This window comes from Tinamus guttatus, unplaced genomic scaffold (assembly GCF_059628265.1).
Source record: "Tinamus guttatus ecotype Peru unplaced genomic scaffold, ASM5962826v1 Tinamus_guttatus_pri_ptg000045l, whole genome shotgun sequence".
Lineage (NCBI taxonomy): Eukaryota > Metazoa > Chordata > Aves > Tinamiformes > Tinamidae > Tinamus > Tinamus guttatus.
Genome location: NW_028288579.1, coordinates 1,349,426 through 1,372,213, shown reverse-complemented (window position 1 = coordinate 1,372,213; position 22,788 = coordinate 1,349,426). Strand labels below are relative to the sequence as shown.

Genomic DNA, 22,788 nt, shown 5'->3' with positions numbered 1-22,788 from the left:
ATTGGGAGTGATGCTTGCTTTGCCTTTAATGCGATGGCTGGAACCTTCAGTCAGCACAGGTGCATGTAGGCAGGGCAGCACCATGCAGGTACTCGGTGGTGTGTTTGTGGGCTCATTCCTGCTTCGGAAACACAGGTGGTATAAGAGAATTCCTTGGTCTCATGTGGAAAAGGGGTTTTCAACACTGGCACCTTTCTCAGGTATTATTTCTCTACTCCACATGTAACAGAGTATCACCAGGAGAACTTTTAAAAGTTTTAAAGTGCTTACTGTTTAATAAAAGTAGATGAAAAGCTCTGTTTTCTCTGCACCGTGGCATCATGTGAGCCCCTGCGTGGCCTCCAGACAGCTTTTTTCCCCCCACCCCCGGTGTCATGTCCCCAGTCTCCTCCTCACAGAGCAGTAGGCAGGAAGTGCACGCCGAGCTGTTCGGAGGCTTTTAACCAAACGATTCTCCTTTTTTTTTTTTTTTTTCCTACCGAGAACAAAAACCTGCTGAGCTGGCAGGCTGCATCCTGCACCCTCAGATCGCGGGCCCCCAGCCACCCGCGCCATCGCCTTCCGGGAAGTGGCGCTGCGGCGGCTTCCCGGCGCGCGCAGGCCCCGCTCTCCCCTCCCGCGGGGCCGAGCGGCCGGGGCGGGCGGCGCTGCCTCACGGCCGGCGCCCCCTTCCCGCCATTTCCCGTAGGGCGGGGCGGGGCTCGCGACGCGGCCACGTGACCGCGCCGGGGACGAGCGGGCGGGGGCGGCGGGGAGCGCCGTCACGTGACGCGGTGGCGTCACATGGCGGGCGCGGCGGCGGCTGTGCGTGCGCATGCGCGCGCAGAGAGCGGGCTGCAGCGCGCCGCGCCGGGCGGCCGCTCCCTCCCTCACTCCCTCCCTCCGCGGCTGGCAGTGCTCGCTAAGATGGCGGACTTCCTGCCGTCGCGCTCCGTGCTCTCGGGCTGCTTCCCGGGCTGCCTGCTCACGAGCGGCGAGGCCGAGCAGCAGCGCAAGTCCAAGGAGATCGACAAGTGCCTCAACCGCGAGAAGACGTACGTGAAGCGCCTCGTCAAGATCCTGCTGCTGGGCGCCGGCGAGAGTGGCAAGTCCACCTTCCTCAAGCAGATGCGCATCATCCACGGGCAGGACTGGGACCGCGCGGCCCGCGAGGAGTTCCGCGCCACCATCTACAGCAACGTGATCAAGGGTGCGTGAGGGCGCTGGGGAAGGGAGGGAGAACGGGGAGGGAAATGAGGGAGGGTCGCCCCTTCCCCTCCCCCCCGCCGACCGTTACGGCCGTTAAGCTCCGTTGACACCGTCGCGGGGCCCTCGTACCCGGCGGGACGGCCGCCCCGCTGTCACCCGCCCTCCTGTCCCGGGCGGGCGGTGTCGCAGCCCCGTCAAGTCCGGCCTGAGTTTCCGACGCGCTCCGGCCGCCCGCCCCCTTCGTTCAGTGCCCTGCGTCCTCATTCCCAGGGAAAACTGCCTTAGGAAGCCCTTCCCAAACCACACCTGGGAAGGCTATAAGCAACAGGGTGGTAACAGTGACGAGCGGCTTTGTGGACCTGATTATAGTTCAGTAATAAAGTCAGGTAATTTTTACTTTATGCAAGCATGCGTGCCAGAACAACATGTCTTCTAGCTACTTTGCTGCACTCGTTGATTTTGACAGATGGAAAAATTATGAAAAGATTATGAATCTTGATGGTATTGAACAAGATTGTTGTTACAGAGCCAGCTGTTAGTACATCTTGGTTCCTTATGCCTGTCCTGTGCCTTAACATTTACTTATTTTCCCCCACCACCAACCATAAATCTAATACTAGATTTTATTCCCCTGGCTCTGCATTATCAGCACTGGCATGGTGTTGTTTAGTTTTATCTATTTAAAAACAAACAAGCTTAAAATGTTCAGCTTCTGCTGGGGAATATTTACAATAGCAAAAGAAAAAAAAAACGAGTAAGAGACTTTAGGTGACAAGATTCGTTCTGTAGCATTTCCGCAAGAGTTGTACTATGGCTGTTATATGCATGATCCCAGCCTGTGTTTTTTCAATGGCAAATATCTGAGATCTTACTTGAAAATACAGCCCTTTTAATTATTTTTTCCTAAATTTCATTATTTCTTACTGCGTGGTTAGTCCTGCTGAGCTCTGACAGCACACAGAGTAAGTGTGTTGTTCAAGCCTTTAACAGACTAGTACAGGCTAGTGAAACAGTAGATGCTGGGAAATCCTAACTGTGTTGTTCTTTCCTGTTGTTCAAGGTGTAAGAGTCCTTGTTGATGCCAGAGAGAAACTTCATATCCCTTGGGGAGATCCCGCCAACCAGAGCAACGGAGATACCATGATGGCTTTCGATACACGGGCAGTGACGGTGGGGCACGGGACGGTGGAGACCACGGTTTTCCTGCAGTACCTTCCAGCCATCAGAGCACTGTGGGCAGACAGCGGCATCCAGCACGCGTACGACAGGCGCAGGGAGTTCCAGCTGGTAGGTTTTGTATTTTAATGGTTTTAGCTGAGTGTGTGTGTGATGTCTTGGGCTTTTCAATGAAGCACTGATTGAGCAGCCTCCCAGCCTCCTTAGGGATGCCAGGTGTGTTCGAATGGCAGAGTGTTAAACTATGATATTGTGAACAGATTAGTTTTACTCTTTTTTTTTTTTTTTTTTTTTTTCCCCTTCCTTTTCTTTTTTTAAAGCTGTGAGTAACAGAGAGCTTCTGACACAGTTGTCCTCATTTCATGTATGATAGAACTGAGACCAAGTTTTTAGTTCTTGTAACAAAGCAAGGAACCAGTGGCCAGAATCCATGCAGTGTTTTTACCATGTGAATGTTCTTACCCTCGGTTAAATAATGTATTGGCTTAAAAAAATCCCACATGATTTGCAATAGCGAATGCCTTAATACTATGGTGATTTTAAGGAAAGATATGCATGGTTAATTAGAAGAATTTAAAAACCACTCCCTTCTCAATTCCAATTTGAGCTATCTTGCAAGCATTCCCTGTGTATACTTCCTGTTTAAATTTAAATGTGTATGTTAATTCTCATGTAATGAGATTTTTGTTATTTTGAAGTTCTCAGCTAAAGATGTAATAAATACATTGTTCAGTAGTGAATTTAGAAAGAATAAAGGAAACATGTCTTGATTCCTGAGCTGGATCTTAAACAGTCCCTTGAATTTCTATGTTAATGCCGCAGAAGGAGAGGAAGACTTATACTTGTTGTCTATTCGTTCGTAGATTTACACAGTAAAATGTCAATGTTGAGTTTTTTAGGGGTGGGGCAGTTTGAGAACCTTAAAATAGATTAAATCTGGTGTTCTGTTCTCACAGAACTATTAAACCTAAGTGGCTTTATGTTTTAATGTCTTAAAAAATAACCTTTGTGTTGGTGCGAATATGAACAATAGATGATGGTGTCTCCTGTTGAGCTATTATGAACAATTGTGTAATCATATGCCGACTTAAATACGTTGTGTAAATACTTGTTGTAAATACGTATTGACTTTATTCTGGAACATCTTCGAGAGAAGGGGCAAGTGCTCGAGCAGCCCATCTACTGCCCAGCCTCCTTCTGTGCCATGTGAATACGTTTCTAATGAGACCTGTGGCTCTCTGCATTGGTGTGTGGTACCAGTGCAGCTGGATAGTAAAGGGATTGTATTAAAACAGAGTTTTGCCTTCAAAATGATCATAAAGGAGTAACTGTTCTGCTAAATTCAAGATCCTCCTTTGGCACAAATGTGACTCCTAGTGATGCAATTGCTGGGATGGGATAATCTGTTTTAAAATCTGTTAAACAAATCTTTGTCTTTTATTAAGCATGTTTGATGACTTCGGGCTGAATAGGTCCCTTTTCCATTGCTGCCTCTGTCGTCTCTGACCAGTAGGTTCTTTCCATAGCTGGAGCGTGTGTGCGGTTTCACTTTGAGTAGGACTTGAAGTCTGTGCGGTCTTCTTTCTTTTAGCAGTCGTTAAGTCTGTATCTTCTTGTCTGTGAAGATACATCTGTAACACATTATGCTTTAGGCTGACCTTGAAAATATTTTTAAAAGAGCTCCCAATAGTTAAGTATTGTCCTAACATTCATTTTTACAAATAACTCATTTACCCTTCCATTGCTTTATTTCCTAAATCCTTTCAAAATCTCAGCACAAGATATTCATGCCAAGTTGTAAACACTTTTTTTTAAAAAAAAAAAAAAAAGGGGGGAAGAGGGAAGAAAATAAAAAAAAAAAAAACTTGATGATGTCATTGTGTTGAGTGCAGTGTGATCAGCACTAGCCAAGCGTGAAGTCTTGATTGCCGCCCCAGTCTAGGCTTGGTTTAACTTGTGACGGAGTTGATTGTGGGCGAAGGAATACCAGAGCCCTCCTGAAGGAATACATGTTTTTGGTGTATCTGCTTCTGTCAGCAGATACAGCTTTGCGGAAATGTCCTCTGAGAACCTAAGCTGTGTAAAAGCTGTTGCATACTGTGGAAGGAAGACACAAATGGTTCAAGGGAGATGCAGGCATATCCAAGTCAGTAGGAGGGCGAACAGGGAGAAGCTGAAAGAAGTCAGCATTTTAGTACTATTGGGTGATGATTCTTGAAGCAATGATTGAAGACTGAAAATTGTTAGTGCTGTAAAATGGAGAGGACTTCTCCACTTGTAGTTCAAATGCATGTTGCAAAATAATATAATGAAAGTATCAGTGATAGAGTAATAAGGTGAGTAGGAGAGAAAGATGAGTGGAGGAAAAAAGCACGGAATATTGGAACTGACTGTGGTAGGAGAATATGGCTTTACTGTCTGTAAATAGCTTCTTTTCAGACTGTCTAGAGATTTTTTTTGTTGTTGTTTGTTTTCTTCGACTGAGTTTGATATTGCACTGAAAAATGGCTCATATTAACAGGGCTGGGAAAGTACTTACCCTGGGGATAGGACACTTTGGGGAAAAAGGTACAAGTGATTAAATGAGGAACCTGGCAGTGGTGGATAGGAATAAAAGTATCAGAATTCATAAGGTGATACTGAAGGAAAGGAGCTAAGATGGAATCCAGAGATGCAAGTGCATTTGTAAGAGATCACTGTGCTGCTCTTGCCTTTTTTCCTTCTCCTGTTTTCCTCTATCATCTTCCACTCAGTGGCAGAAGGCATACTAGGAAACTAAAGAAACAGTGCAGTCTTTTTATAGCAATGTTATGGGGAAACCCAAAACTCAGTTGTGTTTTAATGGAATTAGAAATCATTTCCATGCCTTGTTCACTAGAATGTTCTTCCTCTTTTTGGTAATTTAACTAGTTATGGACATTGTCAGTGTCTTCTGTCTCCCTTAGTGTGTGTAGGTTTCTTGTTATTGTTGTTTGATTTTTTTTTCTTTTTTTTAAAAAGAGGATGTGGGGGCTTCTGGCCAGTAATCTAATAATTTTTAGGAATGGTCATTAGCTTACACCTCTATAAAGTTTTGAAGCTAGAAAAAGCTAATTACAATTTAATGCAGTATATGGCACTTCAATACTTCTTTGATTGTTAATGTTATTAATGTTACTTTATTAGAAACCAAAGTTGTTGAAGTGACAATTTCACTAACACTGTTAACTCTGCATTTACAGGATTTTTTTTTCCTTCATTGCTTAGTCAATTCCTGTCACTTGCTCTTAAGCATCTAGTTATCCTCAAGCTTTATCTATCCTTTGTTCATTGAACTTTTCTATGGCCCCTGGTCAGGTTGCCAGCAAGTGTTAGCTATGGAATTTGTCTGTCTCATCCTTAAACTTTCCGTCATCAAATTAACAGTTCAGATTTCCTACAGCAAATGGTTTTCCTCTAATAATCGTCAATAATGATTTAGATAAAGCCATTATCTTAACTCTGTACCATACACATCAAGGATTTATTTCAACAGAACAGCAAGCCAGTATTCCAGTGAATTGGAAAGTTGGGATTTGTTTTGAGGTGCTGGGGGGTGAAGAAGTTTCTAGTGCGGCTGCTGTGTATCTAGTCCTGCAGAGGAAGGTGCTTCTGGGTAGGAATACATGGGGTGCTGCCTCTTGCGTCAGTGTGCTAGCTCTGAACCTGCTTTTCTGAATTTGCTGCTAGAACGACTGAGAGAGAAGCACTTTAGAAATAACGTCTTAAGTGTCTTAGTCATTTTTGACGATGAGGTGGGATGAAGCTGAATTGCTCAGTTGCAGCATAAACTTTGAATATATTAAAGGATTGTTTTTGGTAAAGATAACTTTAGGGTGGTTTTAGATGTCTGCTACCAGCACTTGCTGCTCTTCAAATAGGCATTTTTACCCCTCTTGTGAATTGCATTATCTACTTTTTTGATGCCATGAGCCTTCAGTGTATAGAGACAGTGATGACATGGTCATCAGTCATTGCGTTCTGGCAGCTTTTGCCTAGAACTGCTGGTAAAGTAGGCATGAAATACAGCAGGGACGACTGGATACGCAGTTACCTCGGGATCCTGTTTACTTTTGTGGCATGTCTGCCAGTGCTAGATCAGATTATAGAAGACAGGAAAAGGCGTGTTCAGCTTTGAGTTCTCCTGTTAGTTCTGCTGCAGTTTCTCTGTAGCATTTTCTGTTGCAGAGTAGCATTTTTGGAGAACTTTGTTCAGCTTATTGTAAGATTTTTATATTATCTTGTTTTTCTTTTGGAGCTTTCCTGGGTTTTGTCTCTAAATCTTGATGAGGAAATTGTACATAGGAGAACATTAAAGGGCATGAGATCCAATTGCCCGATATGTTTCTCTAAATGCATCCATTTGTAATGTGGGCACATATTTATTTAATTCAGAATTACTGTCTTTAACTACAGTGCTGGGATTACACTGACTATTGCTTCAATTTCTGTGTAGAATAACTGCTATTGCTTTGTACGTAAATATGAATTATTTTCCCCTCTTTCCCCAACCAATAGGTCTACTGAACTTCAAGTGACAGGATGGCATGTTACAGCGAGCATGACTCGTTAAAACCGTTGGAAAGGTTAGAGCTACCCCTTGCCATCTGTTGGTTTTGCTTTAAGTGAAAGTGATGTATCAATGATTGTTGCTGTAACTGGTAGGAAGAGTGTTTTACAAAATGAGTCTTCCAGGTCTTCAGAAAAGATTCAGAATTCTTGCAAATTGGCTGGTTTTCCTGTCCCACGGGCAAGATTATCTTGACTTTAAATTCATATTAGCATTCAAATGCCTCCATGTAGGCATTAACACTAGGGTTAAACAAGGAGGTTTGAGTTTACTTTTTCTTGGTTTGTGGCCAGAAGACATTTATTGCATATACTGGGGGTTTTGGTCATAGTGATTTACCGCTACTCTACTTGATCTAGATTATCTTGAAACACTAAGTTTTAATATTAATTTATCACAGAGTGACAGTTTACTAATTTAACACCAAATATTGATTTTTCTAATTTTCCAAATTGGAATTTGGTTTTCCATGTCAATGTCCGTGAGTTACTGCACATTGTAGGAGTCTGCTCTCTGGCGTTGCCTTCTTCCCCTTTCTGACGTTATTCTCTTATGGCTGAAGAGCACTGTCTTTTCTGCCTTCCTTTTTTTTTTTTTTTTTTTTTTTTTTTTTAAACAACTGACTTATCTTTTTATATTGTTGCTACTAGGTTTAACTACAGATGTGGCTCTGGATTGAGAGGTCTTCAAATGGGAGCTGTCTTGATGTGGGCATGTTATCCCCATACACACATGCAAAATAGCAAAATAGAAGCATGTTAGGCTGTCTTCTGACCAAGAACAGCAACAACTTTCTGAAGGACTGTGAACTATGTTTAGCCTGCACAACCGTGTCTTGTCCATGTGGTCTACGTACAACCTCTGAGGATGGAATTCTGAATTCAAGCTTGATCCAAATATCTGTTTATGGAGAACCACTGCTTTAAAAATACCAGCTTTCACAATACAGTGTGGGAGCAGGGCACCGAGTTCTTACCCATGCTCTCTCTAAAAGCTACACAGTGTTGATCAGCATGTGCCTTAGTTTCTTTAAACACTGTAGAAGACTAACAGGTGATGTCATCTTCTAAAAATCTGGTTTCTGTACCTGTGTGAGCCTTGATAAAATGAACAGTAAAGTTAAAGTGTAAGTGCCCTTTAGAACATGCAAGTCCTAAAGAGCTTGAGACTTTCTCAGCCTTTCACATGTCTTGAACTGCCTTTAGTTCATGGTGAACCTGTTCTCATGGTCTTTATGTTTTTTTTTTTAAGCTGGTGTAAATGTGTTAGATGAGCTTTCGTTGCCTTGTGCTGCTTGCAGGGTAACATGAGAGCTTGATACATAAAGGACATAAGTATTCCAGGCAATTTCCGTATTGGCTGCTAAGCTGCAAGATACTACATGTTAATACCTGTAGCTCTGTCTCCTGCCGTGTTTCACACAACTTAAATGTAGCAGTGGCTGGGACTTGTTCCCTGTCTGTCTCCAAATCACTTACTAAATATAAGCCAAATCTACACTACAAAGTTCTAGTATCCATAGCTGTCAGCAAATCTCCATGCTAGTAAAACTTGTGGTATGAATGCAGCTGTGATGTTCCATCTATAGGGGTGAAATTAATTATGCACCTCAGGCAAAGAATATGGAACGATCTCTTTCATATGCAGATAACTGCCTCCTTTAGGATTGGGTGCAATGCCGGGGGCAGTGTTGATTTCTGCTGCTCTTCCCTAATTTAAACCTACTGCAGTAAGATTTCAGCCTTAGAGAGCAGATTTAACCAGCCTTACTGAGCTGTGAGAGCTCCACTGGAGCAGTATTTGGGTGACTTGGGTGTTCTGGCAGTTTTATTGACCTGAACTTCAGTTTGTGTTGAATGCTATTTATGATGGATTATGCTAGTGCTATAGTTTTTGTAAAGAACTAGCAAAGTGATAGGGAGCTTGAGCTTGTAGTAGCTGAGGAAGTTGCTTAAGAAAATGTGAGAACCTAACTACAGCTGTTTCTACTAAACAAGAAGAGCAATAGAATGGCTGTTGCAGTGTTTTATATATAGCAAGAAGTCAGTTGCACTTTGTCCTAATCCACCACACCAGCATTGTGTCTACCAGCACCCTTTTTTATTCCCCAAGATAAATTTAAATGGTGACTAAAGAAAATGTTTAGAATCATATATATATATATATATGTATATATGTGATATATATATATATATATGTGATTATATATATATATATATATATATACACATACACGTATAAAGGCTATGTTAGCAACTGCAGTGAGGTCCTGAATAATTCCCATCAGCTTCTTCTTCACTTGTATGTCTGCATTAGGGATAAACATTAGGACATGGAAAAGTTAAGGAATTTTAAATGTAGAAAACACCCGGAGTTCTCTGTCATCATACCTTAGGCTGTGAGGCAAAAATTACTGTAAGAGGCAGTGTGCCACCTTCCACGGTGCTTAATGTACCTTGTATCACACTTCTGTCATGATCATTCATGTCTTAAATGTTTTCCCAGTATTTATAATAGTGACCTTATTTAAAATAAGTGGACTGTCATATCCCTGTGACTTAAGCCTATGACTACAAACATCATATGTAGTGACTTAGGCAAAGAACTGAGGAGACACCCCGTGTTAAGTGAAAGGTACAGGAAAGTGTAATTGCAGAGTCCCATCTGAGTTTCTCTCTTTATCCTTTGTTTAATGACACAAGTTAAATCATTTTAAGCAAACTGCCTGGAATGTCAGCAGAGCAGCTAGAAACACTTCTCGCTGAACACATGATATGTTGATCATCTGCTAGTGACCAAATAGAAGAGGATGTAGAAATTCCAGGCGGGGAAATCCTGTGCACTGACATCTGCTATAATGCAAAGTGTCCTACAGACATTTTCAGGATGATCTATTAGAAATTTAACAAGTAAATTGTTTTTGGACCTTTAACAGTTTTCAGCAGCAAGCAGATACATAGTTACCTCTGCAGCTTAATTTCTAGTAAGAAATTCTACAAGTGATGTGAAATGTTTGTCTCCTCTTGGGTATTGATCCTGTTCAGGGAGTATTCTGGACTCATAACTTAGGCATTTGCCTAAGACAGTTTCTACAATTTTTTTTTTTTAAAGAAACAAATGCTCATCTAACGGTGCATGTAGATCTTCCGCAGGGCTTAGTGATTTTACCATTGAATCTTATCAATTACAATTAGCTTGTAACAAGAGCGCATATTTTCATATGTCACAAATATTTAATTTTGCTGGTTTAGCACTGTGTTCAAACAGAAATAGCAGAATTTAACTGAAATGGATTCTGCTAATTGAGCCAGTGACTTAGAGGAAGGAACTATAAAGCATTTGATCATCTGGATGTCTCATGAGCCTGAAATGAGAACCAAATGCATGTTAAAAGACTGAATCCTGGGCATACTTCACTGTGTGTGCATTGGTATCTAGTTGTAGACTTCCACTTTTGAAAGGCTGTGGTTTAGTTTACAGAATGTATAATAATAGGCTTTTCAAGCATCTTAGAATTCAGCTTGACAAATTGTAGTGCTGATATGTTTTTACATGCCAAATATTTGTCATGTTTTTAGGAGCCCTTGCCAGTCTTGTACAACTTGGAAGCAAGTAAAGCTCTGAATGATGGATGGCAGATTTGCAGACTCACTGCTGCCTCAGTGTTAGATTAAATGCCGTTTGAGTTGCAAACACATGAAGTCATGGAGCCAGTGGGTCAGTGCGCTGAAAGAAGAACAAATGTTTACAGTCTGATTCCAGTCTGTTTTGTGTGCAAAACATCTGAAGTTTATATAGATGCTTCCCAGAGTGTAAATAGTAACTGGGAGGTGGCTGTTTCATCTAGGTCAGTGCATGTTTTCATATAACTCGTACTAGGTCTCCAGGTGGGCCATGACCTTAAATCAATGAAACGTGAACAATCTTTTGCAAAGTACCAGTATCTTTTTTAAAGAAAACTGTCTGGAAGAGGGATCTGGAGGGTAAATACTTGTGAGGGAGAGAAGGGAATAAAGATAAACCTTTGAAGAAAAAAAGTACAACTGATTTTCTCAACAACATCCTAACTTGTTTTCATGGATTGGTTTCTGTTCAGGTTATAGCAAACAAGCTTCTTCACTAGATCTTGTGTCTCTGTAGAATGTGTCCCTTGTGTCACTGTATTTCTTAACCTGACTTTGATCTCTGGATGAGACTACAATAGACTTCAGTGTCTGCTTCGTATTTTGGAAGAGTGATCTTAAGGATTTATGTCACCTCAGTATAAGTGCTATGTGTTTCTAGGGTTTTTAATTTGGCTGGGGGATCATCTGAGGAACAACAGATTCCTGGCTTTTGCTTTTGAATTCTACAAGCAGAATATCAGTTTGTACAACCCAGAGCTGCTTAAAATTATCGTTCATTAATGGAATATGTTGCATTCCAATTTCAAGTAGTCTTTCAAATTTAGTTAGAAATAGGATAACTAAGTGTGCTGCGTGGAAGAAGCTGTAGTTTTATGCAGTTTGATGCAAGCCATCCTTGACCTTGTGTAAAAGCTGTACTGACTTTTCATGTCTTTGAGCAAGCTTTTTTGAGAGCTTGGCAATGGAGGAGTAAGTCAGCTAAAGAAAAACAAAACTGGATTTTTTGCTTCTTAGGAAAGTAGTTCTGAACTGGAACAATTTGCTCTGTAGCCTATTAATATATGGCTTAAGTTCTGCTTAGTGCTGGATCATGTCCTTATTGGGCTGCTTGGGATAGCACATCCAGTCTGAAACTATGGAAATGGAGCAAATTTGTGCATAGCGCATTTTGAAGGCTAGTGCAAAACCAAATCAAGTGCAAGGAGAAAAATCTGATGCCAGAGCTTTATTTGCTGTGTTTATCATTAAAATGGCACGTGGTTTCCTGACTTCCTCTCCTTCTGTTCACAACGTTTTGTCTCGGGCAGCTGTGGCAGATGCTCCGGGGAATCCAGCAGCTTCCGGACGCTGCGAGGTAGCTCGAATCGCCACGTGCTGTGCACCTACACTTGTTCTCCACAACTGGAGAATTATGGATTAATTGGATTACACAGTCAATGGGGGATAATGGATTAAAGGGATATTATTTGATTAAAACCCCTTCTTAAACTACTTCACCTTTTGCTGTTAACACCCTCTCATAGATAAAAATGTCAGACGTGACCTTTCTTGGTTCTTTTGTGGCTTTGCAATATTTAGAGCCTTCTACCAAATGGGATCCAGCTGTTTTGAATCCAAATCCTACTCCGCTACTAAAGGGTTTTATAAAAGATTGCTTTCTTGGGTCAGGACTTCAACCCATTTTTAGGATAGATGCTGGGTTTTCCTGCCTGAATGCAAGAGAAGTTTCTCTTCTGCGCTGTGTGACGCTCTTCTGAGCTCTGAAAAAAGCCAAAGAAGAGTTGAGCTGCGCACAGGAAGCTCTGAAAAGAGGAAATAGGAGAGGGCTCTGAGCAGAGGTAGGATGCGCTGTGACGCAGCTGTGACACGTACCCAGGGAGATTAAGGTTATTTTGTACTCCGGGTAAACAAATGTGGTCTGTGACTGAAACTGTCCAGTCTTACTTTAAAAATCAAAAACCTAATTTGATTTTGGTGTAAGGTATGTGTTTTAGCCCTCTCCAGGCTGTGGTTCTTTGTTTCCATCGACAGCAATGCCATTTTAAAGCAATTTGCCTTTCTTCTTAAGGAGGGGAGAGGGAAGGCTTTGTTTTACCTGGAACAGTTCACAAATCTGGTTGTATTGCATGGCAGCAATTGGGCTCATGTCGGCATGAGTGAGGGCAGCTGTGTTTTGGTAGGAGTGCCAATTTATGCTAGTTTTAACATAACTTTGGTCATAATTAATACTTAGAGAAAGGAAATATTTCTTTCAGGGAAGTGTTTTGTGTTAGCACACTTTCAAACATTTTCCCTTGCACTTTAAGTAAATGGTACTGCTGCTTACATTGACACTCTTCCCTAAACGCTGTAGCACCCTTTTTTAAATGGAGTTATTGTATATTCTTACTGCAGCCTCCTGAAACATTGCTAAGAGAGTCACTGCTGTAACTAAGAACAGAATCAAGTGTCAGAGCAGGAGAGGGGCAACTGGGAAACAATTTTGCCCTCCAGATACACACCTCAGTAGGTATCAAGCAGGTTGCTGATGTCTTATTTTATAATAAGTGTTTGGATTTTTTTATTTTTAAACTCATTCCTTATGACAAATGGTGTAATAACATCTTATATAGTTTTTAGCGCTTTTAGAGGGAACGTAATTTGGCTATGTTAAAGTTTTCAACAGATCATATTCTGATTACTGACAGAGCTTTCATGGAAACCAAATAAATTGGTGCCACTTCCTGGGTTTGAAAGAGATGTTCATCTGTCGTGTAATTCATCTAGCGTTTTTTTCTCCAAAGTATTTTTGTGGTTATTTTGCTTTAGGCACTAGCAAGCAGCATTTTAGACTGTAATCTTCCTGTGTATAAAAAAAAAAAAAAAAAAACTCTTGGGCTTCAGAAGACCACACAGGCCCAGCTGTACTGCACCGCTGCCTTGTAGGTAAATGACTCATTTTGTATTTGTGAAGAGTCCCTTACCTAAAACTTGAAGATATTTTATTGTGCAGGCATGAGCTAGACAAGTAAAGATAAATGCAGTATTGCAGGGGTAGCTGTTGTTGCAGTGTCTAAGTAATTTGGTAAGAATATGATTTAGAGGAGTTTTCTTGAAACTTGTAAATTAATTGGATGTTCCTGACCAAATAACTTGGCCTAGCTTTCTTCATTTGGGATCCTGAGACTGCAGGAGTCGCACAAGCTGTTCGGAATCGAATCTTTCTGAAAATGGGATACTTGACAGTTATGAATAAAGTTATTTAACAGTCAACTTCCTGTGGTTTACATGCATTTCTGAATAGGGAGGAGGCTAAAGGGCTGCAGCTGAGATACATGTTCCATTTAAACAAAAAAGTGCATCTTCCACAAGAAAAGCGATTGCTTAAAGTTCAAGATAACAATGGTTTATTTTACTTCTATATTAAAGGTGCAAAAGCACCGTATTCTCACACTGTAAGGTCTTTGAAGCTAGTGTGCAAGTCATTCATTTTACTGCATTGCTTTGTATTCAAGAAAACAGCTGTATTGTAGTGAGCATTGCTTCAAGTTTCTGCAGGTCAATGTGCATACCAGAAATGCATTTAGACGTAGGTTTTACTTTACCATTGATATTAGCATCTTCGGGCACCTGCCTTAATTTTGGTATAAGGAAATGGGAAGTGGACGAGCTCCACGGTCTCTGTGGTGTAGCAAGCAAATTGTTATTAACCTTAAACCACATTCAGAGGTTGGAAGTTCAGAGCTGCTCGACTGTAAAAATGATTTTGAAGTTCACCTGCATTAATTATTTAAAAAAAAAAAAAAAAAAGCACACCCACCAAAAGCATTAACCCGTAACTGGGTTAAAGCATCCATATCACCTGACTAGAAGCATGCTGTGTTATATAATATGTGATCTTTTATGAATGTGTTAGCAGCTGTATGGAACGATAGTCTTATCTCTTTTTATATTTAGCTTGGATGAGTTTTGGGTACCTGCCTGAGAATAGCTGATTCTTGCAATTCTATTTGAAATTTACTTATGTAGTAAGTGGTACTTATGTTTTTCCCTGCTCCTGAATTTGATAGAAGCCTTGTAACTTTTTTAAACCATAAAAAATAAAATTGTAGATCTGGACTGTGACTTGTTCAAGGCCCCCTTTCCATTGGTAGAAGAGGCATTTTCAGTTCAGTTTATCACTATATGTATGTATTTCTACATACACTATATGTATGCATTTCTATGACATGTGCTCGCAGAACGTGAGTCTGGCCCCTGGACAGGAATGTATCGCATTGCCAGCGAGCCGTGGGGCGGCTCTGCGGTGCGGCGGGGTGGCCCGTGCGGCCCAGCCGCTGTGACAATGCGGCACGAGGGAGACGCAGCCGGCAAGGGGGGAAACCCAGGTTCATTTCTCTGGTCGTCTTGGGTAAACCAAATAACTTGCAGTTAGTCAAAAGGGAAACTTACAGGCAACAGCTTGAATAGCCACTGTCTTCAACTTGTAGGATGTGAGATCTAGTGCTATATTTAATGTAAGGAAAAGCAGGCTGACATAGTAACAGTTCTGTCTTTGGTCTTTTTTTTGCCTCAGCAGGTTTTAGGTGCACGGGACTGCACATGGATCATTTTCTTACTAAGCTTTAGCAACCACTGAAATTGAGGTTTTCCTTGGTAGTATTGAGGTAGTTTGTGTTTGGTTTTCTCTCTATTGGTATTATAGGATACTGAGAATGGTTTTCCAAAGACTTAAACATTTTAAAAGAATCAGAAGTCTTGCTTGATTGTTTTTGAAGCCTTTTTGAAGCTTATTTAAAATGGGTCAAACGTGCTTTTTGCAGCACCATGTTCTGATAAGGATCTACTGGTCGGGGCAGGTTACAATTCAAGAGTGTGCCTGTAGTTAGCAGCGCTTAGCCCCTTGTTCTGAAAAGTCCAGGTGGGATGGAAAATTACCTCTGGTTAAAGCATTGGTTTGTAGCTGTGCAATGCAGAGGGATGTCTGGAATAGGAAGTAAAAAGAGATGATGAGTCTTGTAAACTCCCAGTGAACAAAAAATTTAAGTCAGCATTTGAATAACTATTTTTAAAGATAATATTAAGTTGAGTCATGTTGACAAGCACTTCCTTGGTGTGTCATAGCAGTTGTCTGAAGGGATTTTGGTAAGGGAATCACCCGGTGAATAAATCGGGTTTGTGGAGGAGGAGAAGGGGCATGGCACTGCCATGAACGGCAGAGTGCCTGTAAGTGAATGCGCTGATACCTCCCCCATTGCAGTTTCCAAGCACCCACTGCGATGCTTATCTACCACGAAACTTCATCTACGGCGGCCCGAAACTTTGAGCAGTCTTTTCCGTGTGCTTTTCGACTGCTAGATCTGTGTGGGTCTAGAGCGTTGCTGCTGGCTGATGGGATGCATTTTTGCATTTGTGTTTTCAGGAAATCCCCTCTTTTGGGAAGTTTTTCTGTGGCCTTTGCAGGCTGTCGTTTTCTTGTGTGCTAGGGCAGTTCGATCCCTTGCAGGTGCAAAAGCTCCCAGGATTGAAAGGAGAGGCAGCAACGTGTGCATTGCTGCACTACAACGTCAATCCTGCTTTACAAAGTGGATGCTTTGTAAGTAGTATAAAAAGAGCTAAGATTAAAATCCATATATACATACATGGATACCTATAGGGTCTGAGATGTGGGTGGTTTAGAATAAATACCTGCAGATAGTGAGTCTGGAGCCTGGCTGATTTGTGCATAGTACTGTGGTTTTTGTCAGCTCCTTCTAGACTCTGAAAAAGAAATCAAGCCTGACCTTAAATATTATTTTGTTGTTAACATTCAGCTAAAGATGATGGTTTTAGGCTCAGAATTCAGGCCTCCTGAATTTCTCCTGTTTGGGAAGCATGAAACAAAAGTGCTCCTGATAGATTTATGCACAAGGCTTTGTGTGTACATCTTATTTTTATTTTCTGTGTAATGGGAATGCTGTCTCCCCTACACTTTGCTTATCAGAATGGACTTCTGAAGTAGTGAAAAAGTGTAGCCATAAAATCCATAATGAAGAGTCGCTGCTTTGCTCCTAGCCAGCTTTAAATGGTTAGTTGTCCTGCTCCAGAGAGAAGGGCAGTGCTAAGATGAACAGGAGGCAAAAGGAGGTGGGAGATCTGTGTTGGACTCTGTCCCTGCAGGTGTGTCGGGCACAAGGCAAGTTTCAACGAAAGTCTGGCCCTGCCTAATTAAAGGTTGATGTTCAAATTGCCGGCCCAAAGGCTTGTGTCTCCCTTCGTTCTATGACTCTTTTAGAGCCTGCAAACTTGCAAAAGTGCCTAGGTTATGTATCTGCCAGAGCCCCTTTTGGGCTGTTGCTTCACGTTATTGTCCTACTGCTGCTTAGGTGCCACGGGTTAATACTGAGGTTTCATAGTCCTCCCACATAACTCTGGAAGTTCAGACGGCAGAGAGGAAAGTCCTCGTCAGGAGCCAGTTGCTGTCCTGCCTCACTGCTCCAGCAGTTGCCCCTATTTTGATGCTTAAGGATTCTGCATCAAGACAATTTTGTCAGAATTTCTATTCTCCCATCTGCTAAGTGGGAATACAGATTTCCTTTGTGTATTTCCTATTCAGAAAGTCAGATACAGCTTGGTAATTCAGAGCTTTTAAAGGGAAGCTCCTGCTTCTATCACGGTGCTGAGATTCCCAAAAGGTCCTTCCCATTTGCGATAAATGCAGTCCGTGACACTGGCTCTTGTATGCCCCGTAAGCCACTGCCCTGTCCCTGGTTCTGCAGCCTGCAAATGCCATCAGGCCAGAGCGGCCAGGCGGCCTCTCGCATATCTGGTCCTGGGCCAGGAAGCTCTTGGAAAGATGGTGCCAAAAATCTTAAATTTTTGTAAATTGGGTTAAATTATTGTCATTGGGTTCAGCAGTGCCACTGGACAAATCCCTTCTTCCTCTTATTCTCAGTGCGCTAATAGGGTTGTTTGTAGTTCAGGTTTACGTTACTTCTGTGTTATTGGGGTCAAGAGCTGCATTTACTACTTGTGGGATAGTGATGTCTCGAATTTGGCAGTATAATGTATAGTAGGCGATATGCAATGTTGCAGTTTATAGCCCAAAATAGCAGATTAACATCTAGATGCTCTTTGTTGGAAAGGTCTATTCGGACTCTAGCTTCATCTGTTGCAGTTTTCTCTTCTGCCAAACATTTGCTGTGCTCAGGTGCAGTGCCTGGGATCATATGGCACTGCTGTATATATCGGTGCTCTGTATGTAAACGTTTGTATAACTGGACTCAATTCTTCCAATTCTGGAAGGATCTTTTCATAATGAAGACATCTGACTCTGTGGGTGCTTCATGGGCAGTCAGTGTAAATAGCACCGTAGCATTTACCTAGCGTTCTAAACTTGAGAAGAATTTAGCTATTATAAATGTGACAGCCTCTACCTTTAAAGCTTGAATATTAATCAATCTAAAAATAAGAATTTAGTTATGTTCTTGGGATTACTGGCTTAAAAAAAAAAAGGAAGGGGAAAAAAAAAGATTGTGATTAAAACTAGCAACTGTTATATATAGTTTACATTATATATATATATATATATATATACACACACACACACACACACACAGTTTACATTACATAATTTGCCTAAATCTATTGAGATCAACTGTGTCACTTATTTAAAAACTGTTTGCTTTGTTTTTTTAGGGGGAATCTGTAAAATACTTCTTGGACAACTTGGATAAACTTGGAGAGCAAGTAAGTTTTTTTTGTTGTTGTTTGTTTTTTTTAAGCTACAAATTTGAGATAGCCTTTGTGATCACTGGGTTTTTAAAGGATGAAGTGTAAGTAGTGGCTCTTCTGCTGGGTTTATCCTCAGTGACTTTGCTTGTCTCATTATCTCAGTGCTTTGTCACTGCTGTGACAAACACAAGGCAAAGCAAAGGCCAAGAGGCTGTCTGCAAATGCAACTTCTGTGGAAATGAAAAAGCAAGTTGCAAATGCTTATGCAATTAGATTGTTAAAATAGCGCTTATCTTCCTGCTCATTTTAACAAATTTAGAAATCTTTTTTTTTTTTTTTTTTTTTTTTTTTAAGAAGCTGTTACAGCTGCAGACTTTTGCAGACTTTATTTGGAAGATCCTGACCTATTCTTAATGCCTGAGACCAGACAGTCATTAGTTTGCTCAAAAATCATGCATGAATTAGAGGTCTGCTCTGTTGGAAAGCCGAGTGGTGCGTTAGAGCATTTCCGGTTTGAAGTGACGGGTTGCGAGTTACAGCATTTCCGGTTTGAAGTTAGAGCAAAGGCTTCTGAGATGCAGAGGTTTCCTAAGATGTGCTGTCATAGAAAACATTAAGTATTTCATGGGGGGGAAAAAAAGTGCTAGGTAAGTTTTGTTACTGAAAGATTTGATAAGTTCTTCTGGTTTATTCTTACCTATTTGTAAGACTTGTCTAATATGCTAATATAAGTATTTTACTGTTCTTATCTGATCTGTGGTGCAAGCGGGCTGGCCTGCAGCTGGGTTGCTCATAAGCAGATGGACCTCAGATTCATGTGCCTTGCCAAAAGGGAGCTCGGTGCAGCAGTGCTTGGGGAAGAGGAGCTGCTGGTCAGATTTGGTCAGCTCAGCAGAGTAAGAGCAGCCCCTGGCACACGAGAATTTGCTTTATTCCTTGTAGTAGTTTGTTACTTCTGCTGCCAGTGGGTAAAGAGTTGGAGAGAGGGGGTTTGGGAGGAAAATTGCAGAGACACAGCAGGCAGGTGGTAAAAAGACTTTGAAAATAATACCAGGTGCTGGCCTTAGGAAACATTAGCCTGATGCAGAAGGCTTCACTTACGGAAAATTCTATTAACAGTAAAAATGGAAAAAGGGCATAATTCAGAATGGCTATAGAAGCAAGCTGTTGGTTTCCGAGCAGTCTATGCATGAGGGAGATAAGAATGAAATGATCCTTCAAGAAATCCCCCAGTATTTTAATGCTCTTTTCAGGAATGCATTTAGCCTCCTCTGGTTGAGCGGTGGCTGCACACCAAGCACTCACTTCCAGCTCGCTCACTGCGGCTGCTGCATCAGGGTAGCCCTCATCCGGGATAAAAAGTGTGTGTGGAAAGCATGGAAAACATCTAAATGAGTGATAATACTTGGGAGTGAGTTGGTCAGGAATTCTAAGCTAGGAATTCTGCCTTAGGAGCTCACCCTGACCATTTATGCAGCAAAGTGATTTGCTTTGTGCTCATTTGAATGCAGAAAGTATATATAGCTTTACCTCTTAATTCAAACTCCCCTCAGGTGCATGTTGTTGGTTTCCTTTTCCCAAATCCCTTGACACATATTTAGTGCCACTTGATAGGCACATTTCTCTTAACTTTGATTGTCCTCCTTTTCTAACAACTCTTTAAGAGGAACACAAGTTAAATGTGATAAATAAGGTCTTATTAATTTTTAGAATTGCATTAGGTTTTGAAGGAGGTTGAGTATTGCTTCAGAGGTCCAGCTATCCTGTAGATTTGGGTGGTAGCAAGAAGTGTGGGTGGAGAGTCTGTGCTTGAGAGCTGTATTATAATTGCAGCCCTGATAAAGATCAGTGCCCTAATCTGGAACAGCTTGAATGAAGAGACCAGAAGTTGAGACAAAACAGCCCTCCTTTAGTTTCTCTTTCAAATTTCCATAATAAAGCAAAAGGGTCCTTGGATATTTGGGTCATTATACATAACTCATGATTTAATTGTTTTTCAAAATTGCATTTTTGACTGACATTGTCAAAGGAAGATCTTCAGGAGTAGATTATTCACTGAGAAGAGACTTAAATTCCAACTCTGAAACTTAAACCACCCTCTCTGATGTTGTAAGAAATGCTGGAAAAATGTAAGGAAGACTTTCATAACAGGTAAAAAACAAAGCTGTAAATCTCAGCTTAAGCTGTCTGTTATAGACGCACTTTTTCAAAAGCAGAAGATCTTAGGCCATATGAGGAGGTGTAATTTTTAGAATGAAGAAATCCCCGATTTGAGTCTTGAATTGCATGCCAGCAAAAACTAATGAGGGGACCTCTTCCTGTGAGCATCAGCATTCAGCGAAGATGGCTTTAATGTGAGGACTACAGAAACTTCCATTGCATGTTTCGTTATGAAGGAAAAGGCGTTCTGCACAAATGCAGGAGCAGCTGTCTCGGGCCCCTCCTAGACAGCACTACGGGCAAAAGGCTGCGATGTCCTGAGCCTCCTGCTGCTTCCTCTGATCTGCTGACAACACGGTGTGTTGTGGGCACGCTCGGGCTGGGGGAGCTCGCAGGTGTCACCCAGCTAGGTGGAAGCAGCTTCTCGGGCAGGTGCAGATCTTCCAAAGCAAGGAAGCTGCCCACGGCACAGTGCAGCAGGGTGCTCAGGTTTGACACTTCTGGCATGATTAATTGGCGGTCTTAAAACGCCTTGCTCAGCAGAACTGATGTCACTGCCCTTTTTTGAGTTGCTTACACAATCCTCATGTGAATGTGGGAGGAATCGAGTGCTCATATTTAGAACAGGGTATGACACTGGTTGTTAATTTGAGGAACCTGGCTGTTTTAGACTTCCTTTACTGCATTGCATTCCCATGTTGGCAACTAGTGTGTTTTCCAGCTTTGTAGGAAGAGAATAATGAAGCATATAGTAATTCAGAATGAGGGAAACTGCATTAAGGAATTCATGGTATACCCTTCAGTTGTGGTCCACCTTTTGGTGCTGCTTATGGATACTCGTCGTATGGCAAATGGAAAGCTGAAACTCTCTCTTTTGATTTAATCCCGTTTCCTCTGCTTTGGACTGTAGATTTTCCAAAATGCTTCAGTGTTAAGATATAAATATGCATGCATGTGTATATGTATTTCAAATCTCACACTGCTCCTCTGCAAGCTTTTCTCTAGATTGAGTCAGCTGTAATCACCATGCCTGTGACTTGTATCCTAATTGGAAAACTCTGCTTTATTTATTTGTATTTATTTATTTATTTTAGGATTATCTCCCATCACAGCAAGACATTCTGCTGGCACGAAAACCCACAAAAGGGATTCACGAGTACGATTTTGAAATAAAAAATGTTCCTTTCAAAATGGTTGATGTAGGTGGCCAGCGGTCAGAACGGAAGCGTTGGTTTGAGTGTTTCGACAGTGTCACATCGATCCTCTTCCTCGTTTCCTCGAGTGAGTTTGACCAAGTGCTCATGGAGGATCGGCAGACAAACCGCCTCACGGAGTCCCTGAACATTTTTGAAACCATAGTCAATAACCGGGTCTTCAGCAATGTCTCCATCATTCTCTTCTTAAATAAGACGGACTTGCTCGAGGAAAAAGTACAAAAAGTGAGCATCAAAGACTATTTTCCAGAGTTCGAAGGGGATCCCCACTGCTTAACAGATGTCCAAAAATTCCTAGTGGATTGTTTTCGTACCAAACGCCGGGACCAGCAGCAGAAGCCCCTCTACCACCACTTCACCACTGCTATTAACACAGAAAACATCCGACTAGTTTTTCGTGATGTCAAGGATACCATCCTTCATGATAACCTCAAGCAGCTTATGCTACAGTGATGTGCAAAAAGACATTTTTATTTGAGTAACTTTTGTGTGTTGTTTTTAACTAGAAGTTTACAACGGGAGTAGAGAAATCCAGATCCTGTCGGACTTCTTGATACGTGGCTAAAAGCTGCTGCTGAACACATTATTGCCAATTTCTGCAGAAATCCAGGCTTAATCTCTTCCAGTGTAGCTTCAAGTTGACTCAAGTTGTTATTTTATAGCAAACCTATGTCTAAGTTACCTGTAAAGTGGTTAAATTTGACCTTTTAAGAGCATGAATGCTAAAAATCAACCCCCAAACTAGAAAATTCATTACACCTTCTGAATTCCAACTCCAGACTTCAGTGAAATGGATGCAATTGTTGGATTTTGGCAGTAATTCAAAAGAAACTCTTCACATCTAACTTCATAAAGATGACTGATTCTGCAGCTGACTTACGATTTCTCAGGTCTTTTGTTGGTTAGAAATTCCATGAATCCCTTGCTGGAATCATCTATTTAAAGCTAGGATACCTGGTGTAATGTACTTCCTACCTAAATAGAAATCTGTGCATGGGTTTTGATTAGGACATGCTTTAAAAATACTTAAATTGGGAACTTCAGACATTTCTGGCAGGAAGTACTAATGCAGGCAGAAGTCTAATGACCAGGGATTAGTGGATGGCACAGCACACACTTTCACCGTGTTGTATTTTTAAGTACA

At 41.5% G+C, this 22,788-nt stretch overlaps 1 protein-coding gene across 1 annotated transcript; it reads left to right on the top strand.

Moving 5' to 3' along the window:
- Nucleotides 1-847: 847 nt before the first annotated feature.
- Nucleotides 848-22,458, top strand: GNA13 (G protein subunit alpha 13). Its single transcript, XM_010211892.2, has 4 exons — nucleotides 848-1,189; nucleotides 2,249-2,475; nucleotides 18,235-18,285; nucleotides 21,525-22,458. Exons 1-4 carry the CDS (start codon nucleotides 907-909, stop codon nucleotides 22,095-22,097), a joined length of 1,134 nt encoding a protein of 377 aa, XP_010210194.2. The 5' UTR covers nucleotides 848-906; the 3' UTR covers nucleotides 22,098-22,458.
- Nucleotides 22,459-22,788: the final 330 nt, after the last annotated feature.